The 13,501-nt window shown below is 49.1% G+C and overlaps 1 protein-coding gene across 1 annotated transcript in view; it reads left to right on the forward strand.

Annotated features, from left to right (window-relative positions):
- Positions 1–4,343: 4,343 nt before the first annotated feature.
- Positions 4,344–13,501, forward strand: part of LOC141271950 (uncharacterized) — a 38,293-nt gene continuing 29,135 nt past the window's right edge. Inside the window, exons 1-4 of the mRNA XM_073682200.1 lie at positions 4,344–4,414; positions 12,782–12,933; positions 13,063–13,242; positions 13,324–13,447. Coding sequence (XP_073538301.1) covers positions 12,856–12,933; positions 13,063–13,242; positions 13,324–13,447 — 382 coding nt within the window. The 5' untranslated portion in view covers positions 4,344–4,414; positions 12,782–12,855. The remainder of the gene's footprint in view (positions 4,415–12,781; positions 12,934–13,062; positions 13,243–13,323; positions 13,448–13,501) is intronic.

A 13,501-nucleotide genomic window follows, 5' to 3' on the forward strand; every position in this document is an offset into this window, starting at 1 on the left:
ACCTGGCCTCCGCAAAGTTCACCGTGTACACGGACAACAACCCGTTGACACACCTGGACAATGCAAGACTGGGTGCCCTGGAACAGCGGTGGATGGCCCGTCTCTCCAACTATGACTTCGTGATCAAGTACCGGGCAGGCAAAACCAATGCCAACGCGGACGCCCTATCAAGAATGCCTCACTTACCTGAGGGTGACGAAGACCCAGAAGAGCTGGAGGAGGTAGAACTCCCCGCGTTTCACCGGTATGGAGCCGCTCAACACTCTCACCGCGTGAAGGAGGAGGATCTAACAACTGTGATGATCAATCCCCTACCTCACCACAGCTGGGCCAAGACCCAAGATAGTGACCCTGCAGTCCGCCTGGTGAAAGATCTGCTGACCCGGGAAGACGCCCGCCTAGATCCAGATGCCCCAGAGGAAGCCAAGCAGCTATGGAAGGAGAAGAGCAAGCTGTTCCTCTATGAAGGCAAGTTGTGCAGAAGGATTGTTAACCACCGGACGCACGAGCTGACCTGGCAAGTCGTGGTCCCAAGGCGGGATGCAGCTATGGTCCTGGGGGCTTACCATGACAGAGCGGGACACTTCGGTTGGAAGAAACTGGAGTTCCTGCTAAGAGGAAGGTTCTTTTGGGTCGGCATGAGAGGAGCAGTAGAAAAGTGGTGCAGAGACTGTGGCCCTTGTCACCTAAGGAGGAAGGACCGCACCAGCCAGAAGACACCCTTGAGGCCCATCGTCACCACGCAGCCTCTTGAGCTGGTAGCTCTAGACCACGTCAAGTTGGCTCCAAGCCGGTCAGGGTACATCTACGCCCTGACAATCGTGGACCACTATTCCCGTTTTCTCGTGGTGGTCCCGGTAAAAGACTTGACAGCCCAAACAGCGGCCAGAGCCTTCCAGCAATACTTCTGTCGTCCACACGGGTATCCGGAACAGGTCCTGACAGACCAGGGCCCAGCGTTCGAGGCTGAAATCTTCCAAGAGTTCTGCAACCTCTATGGCTGTAAGAAGATTCGGACAACGCCTTACCACCCACAAACCAACGGGATGTGTGAGAAGATGAACAATATAGTCATTGATCTCCTGAAGACGTTGCCCCTGGAGGAACGCAGCCTGTGGCCAGAAAAACTGCCGGACCTGATAGACTTATACAATCATATCCCGGTGAATGCTACAAACTGCACCCCGGCTTACCTGATGCGAGCTAGACCAGGTAAGCTGCCCGTAGACCTGGAAATGGGAGTCCTAATACCTGAGGACACCTCCCCGGATGCGGACTGGGATACGGAAAGGCAACTGCAGTACAAAAAGGTACAGGAGAGTGTGGAGAAGAGCCTGGCCCAGGTGAGAGAGAGGCAAGAAAAACTCTTCAATCAACATGCCCCTGCTGGTCCCCTAGAACCTGGTGAGCAAGTCCTGAAGCGGAAGAGAAGGCTACATAAGTTGGACGACCAGTGGGAAAGGGAACCCTACACCGTACTGCAGTCTGACCACGACAACCCAAAGGTGTGCGTAATCACCAAGGACGGAGGAGAAACCACTAGTGTCGTCTCCAGAGACCACCTCAAAAGGTGCCCCGAGCAACTCCGTAGTGCAGAAGAGGATCAGAGTGACCTTGAACCCGCAGAGGACAAGGAAGAAATGATCAGCACCGTTCTCGGAGAGTTCCCTCAGTCCTGGACTCGCATAAATGATGCCATAGTGGTACCCGTCCTGCATTTCCTGCAACCGGCACAGCAACAACCAACACCAGAGCCGGAAGGTGAAGAGGAGCAAGCAGTTCCAGAGGCAGAAGAGCCTGTACCAGCAGCCCAGGAGAGTCAACCCTCTGCTGACAGTGAGCCTGCCATGCCTGCGGTAAGCCAAAGGACCCGCAGACAGCTGCCTGCCCTACCTGTACACCCAGCTGGTAGCTGTGCCCCTAACGCTAGTGGGGAAAGCCAGGTTGGTCCACCACCAGACAGTGGGCTACGTAGGTCAACCAGGAGCACAAAGGGGCAGATACCCGCTCGCTGGAGAATATAGAGTGTACTAAAATTGTAAATAACCTTGTTGCCAAATGTTGAAATGTTTGCTAAAGTTACCTGCATGTTTATTAATAGTGTGTTTCAGTTTCTTGCAGCTACCGTAAGGACTCAAAGGTTATGGACTTTTATAACCGGGACTTTGCATGGACTGCGTTCGGAGCCTAACCCAGGAATGAACTAAGACTGTAAAGGACGTGGGGTAGGACAGACCCCCACCTGGTTAAGGCTCCCGTTGTTCTGGTGATATGGACACCCGGTCACAGACCACACTGTGACCTTAAGAACTCAATCTGTGCGTCGTTTGTCTATTAATGTTTTATGGTTATGCATATTGTCTCTGTTTATTGTTTAGTCCGGAAGTACTAAATTTCACTAGGGGGGAATGTGTCACCCTGGCCTGGATGCCACAAGTGTAAATAAAGCTGTGTCTGAGAGCAAGGGGGAGGTTCTCTAGTCAGGGGAACATTAGCATGCAATGCCTCCTGTCTCAGGCCAGTAGGGGGAGCTGGCTGCCCCTATAAAAGCTGGTACTGGGGGCAGGGTTAGAGAGAACTTGATCACCTGTCTCAGCACTGAGACTTGTCCCAGAGCAGAGCAGGGACAGACAGTTGCACTGCACCTAAGAGGAAGTGTGGCAGGAGGAGAGCCACAAGCCAGAGACAAGAGGCGAAGAGAGCCTGTCTTGGCAGATAAAGGACTTAACTTTACCAGACTTTGGTGTCTGAGGCTGGGAGGATTCTACATCCTCCAGCAGATAACCAGTTCGCAGGGGACTGTATATTCCTTGGCCTAAGAAGCCTGGAGGCTCTGCCACAACAGAAGGGACCAGCAGAGCCGTACAAGGCTGGGAGCAGAAAGGAACCCACGTCGCAGGCCATACAGGCGAGAATACACGGAAAGCTCGGAAACGTGGGCTGTTACCCTATAACGAGGAGATAGCCAGAAGGAGCACAGAAAGCACGGTAGGCCTACACACTCACCCTGACCAGGGCCAATTTCCCCGTTACTCTCAGACATCCAGGTCCCCTCCTAGCTGGGACTGTTTGTGGGTCAATTTACCTGTTCTAGTAAAGACCCTGGACTGCAACCTGTTGTCTGTGTGCTCCTTGCTCCTCCAGCACTATCAGCACTGGGACTCTCACTACCATCACTCCCACTATCCATTATACTGCCCTGGGGCCGCACTCTTCCCGTGGGGAGTCACACTACCCTGGCTGCACACCTCATCAGCCCCAGCGGTCTGCATGCAGCGGCGGTTCCTAATAACCGCAATCCACGGGTGGCGTAGTCGGACATTATCAGCAGAACGTAGCAGACTACCACTGGCCTCACCACCCTGAGCCACGGAACCGGGTCGCCACTACTACCCCTATCGTCTCCCTATTGCCCGGATCCGAGTGCCCCACGGCCCAGGGGGCGAGTCATACACGCGCGGCTCCGCTCCGTACACCTCGTACACGCGCGGCTCCGCTCCGTACACCTCGTACACGCGCGGCTCCGCTCCGTACACCTCGTACACGCGCGGCTCCGCTCCGTACGCCTCGTACACGCGCGGCTCCGCTCCGTACGCCTCGTACACGCGCGGCTCCTCTCCGGACGCCTCGTACACACGCGGCTCCGCTCCGGACGCCTCGTACACGCGCGGCTCCGCTCCGGACGCCTCGTACACGCGCGGCTCCGCTCCGTACACCTCGTACACGCGCGGCTCCGCTCCGTACACCTCGTACACGCGCGGCTCCGCTCCGTACGCCTCGTACACGCGCGGCTCTGCTCCGTACGCCTCGTACACGCGCGGCTCCGCTCCGTACGCCTCGTACACGCGCGGCTCCGCTCCGTACACCTCGTACACACGCGGCTCCGCTCCGTACACCTCGTACACACGCGGCTCCGCTCCGTACACCTCGTACACGCGGCTCTGCTCCGTACACCTCGTACACACGCGGCTCTGCTCCGTACACCTCGTACACACGCGGCTCTGCTCCGTACACCTCGTACACACGCGGCTCTGCTCCGTACACCTCGTACACACGCGGCTCTGCTCCGTACACCTCGTACACACGCGGCTCCGCTCCGGACACCTCGTACACACGCGGCTCTGCTCCGTACACCTCGTACACACGCGGCTCTGCTCCGTACACCTCGTACACACGCGGCTCCGCTCCGGACGCCTCGTACACACGCGGCTCTGCTACATCCACACTGTAAACCCCTCCTGACCCCACACATAACCTTCACCTCATCCAGCACCATGACAACCAGCACAGCAGAGTCCTGCATCCACTGAGGCCCCTGATCATGTGACCCCTGACTCCTCCCCTCCTGTGACCTCATCACAGGTCCTGTGCACACAGAACAGCCATATGTGTGGTGGCGGCTCCGCAGGTGGAGGTATGTGGAGACCCCCATTACTGGGCGCAGGGGGCATTAACCCCTCCATTCCCGGAGATAGAGCCCCCTCCCCCCAGTTCTACCATGTGTATATGTACAGTAATATAACGCTGGATGTGCTCATGTATACAGGGGACATTAACCCCTCCATTCCTGGAGATAGTGCCCCCTTCCCCCAGTTCTGCCATGTGTATATGTACAGTAATATAACGCTGGATGTGCTCATGTATACAGGGGACATTAACCCCTCCATTCCTGGAGATAGTGCCCCCCTCCCCCCAGTTCTGCCAAGTGTATATGTACAGTAATATAACGCTGGATGTGCTCATGTGTACAGGGGGCATTAACCCCTCCATTCCCGGAGATAGTGCCCCCCTCCCCCCAGTTCTACCATGTGTATATGTATAGTAATATAACGCTGGATGTGCTCATGTATACAGGGGACATTAACCCCTCCATTTCCGGAGATAGTGCCCCCCTTCCCCCAGTTCTGCCATGTGTATATGTACAGTAATATAACGCTGGATGTGCTCATGTGTACAGGGGGCATTAACCCCTCCATTCCCGGAGATAGTGCCCCCTCCCCCCAGTTCTGCCATGTGTATATGTACAGTAATATAATGCTGGATGTGCTCATGTGTACAGGGGGCATTAACCCCTCCATTCCCGGAGATAGTGCCCCCTTCCCCCAGTTCTACCATGTGTATATGTACAGTAATATAACGCTGGATGTGCTCATGTGTACAGGGGGCATTAACCCCTCCATTCCCGGAGATAGTGCCCCCCTCCCCCCAGTTCTACCATGTGTATATGTACAGTAATACAACGCTGGATGTGCTCATGTGTACAGGGGGCATTAACCCCTCCATTCCCGGAGATAGTGCCCCCTCCCCCCAGTTCTGCCATGTGTATATGTACAGTAATATAATGCTGGATGTGCTCATGTGTACAGGGGGCATTAACCCCTCCATTCCCGGAGATAGTGCCCCCTTCCCCCAGTTCTACCATGTGTATATGTACAGTAATATAATGCTGGATGTGCTCATGTGTACAGGGGGCATTAACCCCTCCATTCCCGTAGATAGTGCCCCCCTCCCCCCAGTTCTGCCATGTGTATATGTACAGTAATATAACGCTGGATGTGCTCATGTATACAGGGGACATTAACCCCTCCATTCCCGGAGATAGTGCCCCCTCCCCCCAGTTCTGCCATGTGTATATGTACAGTAATATATCGCTGGATGTGCTCATGTATACAGGGGACATTAACCCCTCCCCCAGTTCTGCCATGTGTATATGTACAGTAATATAACGCTGGATGTGCTCATGTATACAGGGGGCATTAACCCCTTCATTCCCAGAGATAGTGCCCCCTTCCCCCAGTTCTGCCATGTGTATATGTACAGTAATGTAACGCTGGATGTGCTCATGTATACAGGGGACATTAACCCCTCCATTCCCGGAGATAGTGCCCCCCTTCCCCCAGTTCTGCCATGTGTATATGTACAGTAATATAACGCTGGATGTGATCATGTATACAGGGGGCATTAACCCCTTCATTCCCAGAGATAGTGACCCCCTTCCCCCAGTTCTGCCATGTGTATATGTACAGTAATATAACGCTGGATGTGCTCATGTATACAGGGGGCATTAACCCCTCCATTCCCGGAGATAGTGCCCCCTTCCCCCAGTTCTGCCATGTGTATATGTACAGTAATATAACGCTGGATGTGCTCATGTATACAGGGGACATTAACCCCTCCATTCCCGGAGATAGTGCCCCCCTTCCCCCAGTTCTGCCATGTGTATATGTACAGTAATATAACGCTGGATGTGCTCATGTATACAGGGGGCATTAACCCCTCCATTCCCGGAGATAGTGCCCCCCTTCCCCCAGTTCTGCCATGTGTATATGTACAGTAATATAACGCTGGATGTGCTCATGTATACAGGGGACATTAACCCCTCCATTCCCGGAGATAGTGCCCCCCTTCCCCCAGTTCAGCCATGTGTATATGTACAGTAATATAACGCTGGATGTGCTCATGTATACAGAGGACATTAACCCCTCCATTCCCGGAGATAGTGCCCTCCTTCCCCCAGTTCTGCCATGTGTATATGTACAGTAATATAACGCAGGATGTGCTCATGTATACAGGGGGCATTAACCCCTCCATTCCCGGAGATAGTGCCCCCTTACCCCAGTTCTGCCATGTGTATATGTACAGTAATATAACGCTGGATGTGCTCATGTATACAGGGGACATTAACCCCTCCATTCCCGGAGATAGTGCCCCCCTTCCCCCAGTTCTGCCATGTGTATATGTACAGTAATATAACGCTGGATGTGCTCATGTATACAGGGGGCATTAACCCCTCCATTCCCGGAGATAGTGCCCCCTTCCCCCAGTTCAGCCATGTGTATATGTACAGTAATATAACGCTGGATGTGCTCATGTATACAGGGGACATTAACACCTCCATTCCTGGAGATAGTACCCCCTTCCCCCAGTTCTGCCATGTGTATATGTACAGTAATATAACTTTGGATGTTCTCATGTATACAGGGGGCATTAACCCCTCCATTCCCGGAGATAGTGCCCCCTTCCCCCAGTTCTGCCATGTGTATATGTACAGTAATATAGCGCTGGATGTGCTCATGTATACAGGGGACATTAACCCCTCCATTCCCAGAAATAGTGCCCCCTTCCCCCAGTTCTGCTATGTGTATATGTACAGTAATATAACGCTGGATGTGATCATGTATACAGGGGACATTAACCCCTCCATTCCTGGAGATAGTGCCACCCTTCCGCCAGTTCTAACATGGGTATATGTACAGTAATATAACACTGGATGTGCTCATGTATACAGGGGGCATTAACCCCTCCATTCCCGGAGATAGTGCCCCCTTCCCCCAGTTCTGCCATGTGTATATGTACAGTAATATAACGCTGGATGTGCTCATGTATACAGGGGACATTAACCCCTCCATTCCCGGAGATAGTGCCCCCCTTCCCCCAGTTCTGCCATGTGTATATGTACAGTAATATAACGCTGGATGTGCTCATGTATACAGGGGGCATTAACCCCTCCATTCCCAGAGATAGTGCCCCCTTCCCCCAGTTCTGCCATGTGTATATGTACAGTAATATAACGCTGGATGTGCTCATGTATACAGGGGACATTAACCCCTCCATTCCCGGAGATAGTGCCCCCCTTCCCCCAGTTTTACCATGTGTATATGTACAGTAATATAGCGCTGGATGTGCTCATGTATACAGGGGACATTAACCCCTCCATTCCCAGAGATAGTGCCCCCCCTTCCCCCAGTTCTGCCATGTGTATATGCACAGTAATATAACGCTGGATGTTCTCATGTATACAGGGGACATTAACCCCTACATTCCCGGAGATAGTGCCCCTCCCCCCAGTTCTGCCATGTGTATATGCACAGTAATATAACGCTGGATGTTCTCATGTATACAGAAGACATTAACCCCTCCATTCTGATACTGATCAGAGCTCTGAGGCCACGGAAAGCGCACAAAAATTGAGCATAAATGATCAGAACAGGACTTCGCGCACATGTAAAAGGCACAACAAAAAGTGTGTGAAAATCCAATTGGACAGGTGGGGGTTTGGGAGTTGGGTTACGGCTGGAACAGAGATTTGTGAACTGCTGCTTCTGTGATCACAGATCGGTCAGATAGAGAACATGCAGCACAGCACAGGATCGCAGGAGGATCGCACTGGCCACCAATGCAAATTCTTCTCGCATAATAGAAGATCTACACAACCGCTCTGCACAACAAATCTGAGGAGAAGATGGCGTGTAGAGCTGTAATCGGTATTTTAACTCCACCCTTTTTCCGCCGATTGGTCAGGAGCTATTGTTCAGCCACTCAGCACCAAAAGGGTTAATCAACAGAGGCGATGTCGCGATCCCGCCATCAGTTGATTTATTTTTTTCTTACTTTATTGTTACATCGCTGTGATTGGCTGCTCAGAATTGTTCGGTCAATCACAGCAATCGTCGACGCGAGGGGAGCGGTACAGCCCTCCGGGGTGATGTGCAGGGATGGTCTGACGTCAGAGACCAAAGCCATCTTAACTCAGTCACCACACAATGCAGCGCAGTGACCAGAAATAGCCGCGCCGTATATGTACAGCGGTTTGCAGAAACGCAGCGCAGCGTCTTACATGTATGGTGAATGAGGTGAAGGGGTTAATAGGAAGGAAAAGCTAGGAATTTTTTCTTTCATATGAAAAAAAAAAAAAAAAGATTTCACAACAATTATAAAAACCTTACACAGACCAAAAATGGGTCCAGCACAATGAAAAAAATAAACTACTCCTTGTAAAGAAAAAAAAAGTCTAAATCCGGCCTCAAAATGACTGAACTTGCAGTGGAGCCTTCTCTTAGCTTAAAGCTCTGTTCACATCTTTGCAGAACAGAAAACGGGAATTTGAAGCCCTGTTGTTTTCAGAGAATTAATATTACATTAGTAACACTGGCTTATCATACATACAGTCATGACCGAAAGTGTTGGCAACTGTGAAATTGTTCCAGAAAATGAAGTACGGTATTTCTCCCAGAAATGTATTGCAGTTACATACGTTTTGTTTTTCAGATGTTTATTTCCTTTGTGTGTACTGGAACAACACAAAAAAACAGAGATAAAAAGGCACATTGGACATAATTTCACACAAAACCCCCAAAATGGACCCGATAAAATTGTTGTCACCTTTTGCAAAATTGTGGGTAAACAACTTTGTTTTGAGAATCTGATGCTCATTCAAACTCACCTCTGGCAAGTAACAGGGGTGGGCAATATGAAAATCACACCTGACACCAGATATAAAGGGAGAAGATAGCTCAATCTTTGCATTGTGTGTATATGTGCCACACTAAGCATGGAGAACAGAAAGAGGAGAAGAGAACTGTCTGAAGAATTGAGAACCAAAATTGTTGAAAAGTATCACCAATATAAAGGTTACATGTCCATCTCCAGAGATCTTGATGTTCCTTTGTCTATGGTGCGCAACATAATCAAGAAGTTTACAACCCATGGTACTGTAGCTAATCTCCTTGGACATGGACAGCAGATAAAAATTGTTGAAGGAGTGTCCAGATAGTCGATAAGTGGATAGTGATAGTGTGGATGGTGGATAAGCAGCCCAATCAAGTTCCAAAGAAATTCAAGCTGTTCTGCAGGCTCTGGGTGCATCAGTGTCAGCCCGAACTATCTGTTGACATTTCAGTGGAATGAAAAGCTGTGGCAGGAAACCCAGGAGGACCCCATTGCTGACACAAAGACATAAAAAAAAGCTGGACTGCAGTTTGCCAAAATTTACGTAAGACAAAATCCTTCTGGAAAAGCATCTTGTGGACAGATGAGACCAAGATAGAGCTTTTTTCTAAAGCACATCATTCTACTGTTTACCGAAAATGGAATGAGGCCTACAAAGAAAAGAAGACTATACCTACTGTCAAATATAACCTCTCTCTTTCTTCGGGTTTCTTTCCCTCTTCATTCAACCATGCTATCATAACCCCTTTACTTAAAAAGCCATCCCAGGACCAGAACTGCTCTGCTAACTACAGACCAGTATCTAATCTTCCCTTTATCTCGAAACTCCTGGAACGGTTGATCCACCCCGTCTAATACGCTATCTCTCAGATAACTCTCTTCTCGACCCTTTAAAATCTGGTTTCCGCTCCTCACACTCTACTGAAACTGCCCTCACTAAAGTCTCTAATGATCTACTAACAGCTAAATCTAATGGTCACTGCTCCCTGCTGTTTCTCCTGGATCTCTCTTCCGCTTTTGACACTGTGGATCACAAGCTCCTCCTCACTATGCTCCACTCTATAGGCCTCAAGGACACTGCTCTCTCCTGATTCTCCTCCTATCTCTCTGGTCACTCCTTCACTGTATCTTTTGCCGGGTCTTCTTCCTCTAATCTTCCCCTTACTATTGGGGTTCAACAAGGATCAGTCCTATTTCCCCTCCTCTTCTCCTTGTATACTGCCACTATTGTACAAACCATCAGCAGATTTGGTGTCGAGTATTATCTCTATGCTGATGACACCTAACTATACACCTCTTCACCTGACATCCCCCCTACTCTAATACAAAGTACCAGTGATTGTCCGCTGTCTCTAACATCATGTCCTCCCTCTATCTGAAACTGAATCTCTCCAAAACTGAACTCCTTGTTATTCCTCCCTCTACTAACCTACCTATGCCTGACTTTGCAACTTCCTTGGGTGGTGCCACCATAACTCCCAAGTAGCAAGTTCGCTGTCTTCGAGTCATATTTGACACACAACTTTCCTTATTCCCCTTATACAAACATCTCTAGAATCTGACCTTTTCTCATCTTTGATACTGCAATAACTCTTACTGTCGTTCTTATTCACTCTCGCTGGACTACTGCAACTCTCTTCTAATCGGTCTCCCTCTAACCAAACTCTCTCCTCTCCAATCGATTCTGAATGCAGCAGCCAGGGTCGTATTTCTATCAGGCCGCTTCACCGACGCCTCTACCCTTGCCAGTCATTGCACTGGTTACCCATTCACCACAGAATACAATACAAACTCATCTCTCTCATCCACAAAGCTCTCCACAGTTCAGCACCGCTCTATATCTCATTCCTCATTTCTGTCCATCGCCCCTCCCGTGCCCTCCGTTCTGCAACTGAGCTTAAACTAACATCCTCCTTAATCCGAACCTCACACCTCCATCTCTAAGACAAGACTTCTCTCATGCCGCAAAAGTTTTCTGGAATGCGCTTCCCCAAACGATCCAACTAATATCTAGCCCCCATGTCTTCAAACGTGCTTTAAAATCACATCTGTTTAGACAAGCCTATCACCTCAACTCACCAACCTAACTCTCCCTTGTGCCCTCCTAAATGTTTATCTTAATCTGCCCCTGCCTATTCATCTCTTTCCACATCCTCCATGCACCAAACACCACACAGTAACTGCCCTTAGACAGATACTGGCTGATGACCACGTTCTACCTATTGTGTCCCCCCATTTCCATATAGATTGTAAGCTTGCGAGCAGGGCCCTCACTCCTCCTGTAACTCTTGAAATGTGATACATTGTATTGTTTATATTGTCTGTACATGTCCCTACTTAATTGTAAAGTGCTGCGGAATATGTTGGTGCTATTTCAATAAAAATTATGATTATTATTATTAAATATGGTGGAGGTTCAAAGATGTTTTGGGGTTGTTTTGCTGCCTTGGGCACTGGATGCCTTGACTGTATGCAAGGCATCATGATATCTGAAGATTACCAAAGGATTTTAGGTTGCAATATAGTGCAGAGTGTCAGAAAGCGGAGTTTGCGCCCTAAGTCATCGGTCTTCTAGCAGGACAATGACCCCAAACATACAGTACCTCAGGAAGACCCAGGAATGGATGAAAACAGTGCTGGAGAATTCTGAAATGACCAGCAATGAGTCCGGATCTAAATCCTATTGAACACCTGTGGGGAGATCTTAAAATTGCTGTTGGGAGAAAACACCCTTCAAATATAAGAGACCTGGAGTAGTTTGTAAAAGAAGAGGGGTCAAAAATTCCAGTTGAGAGGTGTAAGAAGCTTTTTTATGGTTAAGGAAAGCAATTGATTGCAGTTATTTATTCCAAACGGTGTGTAACCGAATATTAAGTTGAGGGTGCCAACCATTTTGTCTGGCCCATTTTTGGGGTTCTGTGTGAAATTATGTCCAATTTGCCTTTTTTTCCATTTTTTTGTGTTGTTCCTATACACTCAAAGGAAATAAACATGTATATAACAAAACATGTGTAATTGCAATAAGTTTCTGGCAATTATTATTTTTCTGGAACAATTTCACAAGTGCCAAACTTTCGGCAATCACTGTATATGGCCTAAAGGGAGATACCTTTTGGGCTCTATTCATATTATTTTCTAAAATGAAAATAGCCAGGTCCAGAATCCTTTGCATACCAGAAACCAGTGATGCTAGACAGACTCTATTGGCTATAACAGGGTTTAATGGATTTCCATTACATACTTTAAAGGGAATCTGTTGCCCCTTCTGAGAGAAGCATGATGTAAAATCACTGTTTTATCTCCTGCAGATCTACCAATTCTCTGAAAGCTGAGCTCTGTATAACCCCGCGCACACCACTGATTGGCAGCCTTCTGTGTTCACTGTGTGTAGGCAGAAAGCTGCCAATCAGTGGTGGTGTTATACAGAGCCCTTTGAATATGGAGGACTACACGGCAGCAGGTTTACTAATCCTCTAATGGTAATCTCCTGCTGATATAACTGTGATTTTATCACAACTTTGACTTCACATTGGCTCATCTTTTTCCCATTCAGGTCCCTACAATATCAGATCCTCTCAGTGTAGATCTTCTATATAAAAGAGAATTTTCCTGATAGATCCGTTAAGGATGGATAGTAAGCGGGACAAGATGGCGGAGAGGATATTACACCTCACCCTAGAGATCATCTTCCGGCTTACTGGAGAGGTGAGAGATTCTGATGACGTCACATTACATCATTCTTATCTATGGGAATAACAGATGGACAGGACTGGAGAGGTGAGGACTCTGGAAATGTCTGTAGTGAGATTCATTAATGTGTCTCTCCATAACCAGGATTACACGATAGTGAAGAAGACCTCTAGTGAGCGCTCTCAGGCCCCTGTGTCTGAGGGATGGGGAAGACCCCTGAGCCCAATCACGGGGCCTCCACCTCACCCCCTGATACATGAGGACATCAATGACCCTAAGATCCTAGAACTCACCTACAAGATGATTGAGCTGCTGACTGGAGAGGTGACACTGCTGGGAATGCTGGGACATTATACAGTAACGCTATGAAGGGATCGGGTGATGATGGTATATTGTATGTGTCAGGTTCCTATAAGGTGTGAGGATGTCACCGTCTATTTCTCCATGGAGGAGTGGGAGTATTTAGAAGGACACAAAGACCTGTACAAGGACGTCATGATGGAGGTTCCCCAGCCCCTCACATCACCAGGTAAGAGACAGGACTAAATACACATGGCCTATAATTATCTGTATGTAAAGAATG

The sequence above is a fragment of the Phyllobates terribilis genome, unplaced genomic scaffold (assembly GCF_046119375.1).
Source record: "Phyllobates terribilis strain yellow unplaced genomic scaffold, ASM4611937v1 Scaffold_5__5_contigs__length_657084704, whole genome shotgun sequence".
NCBI lineage: Eukaryota > Metazoa > Chordata > Amphibia > Anura > Dendrobatidae > Phyllobates > Phyllobates terribilis.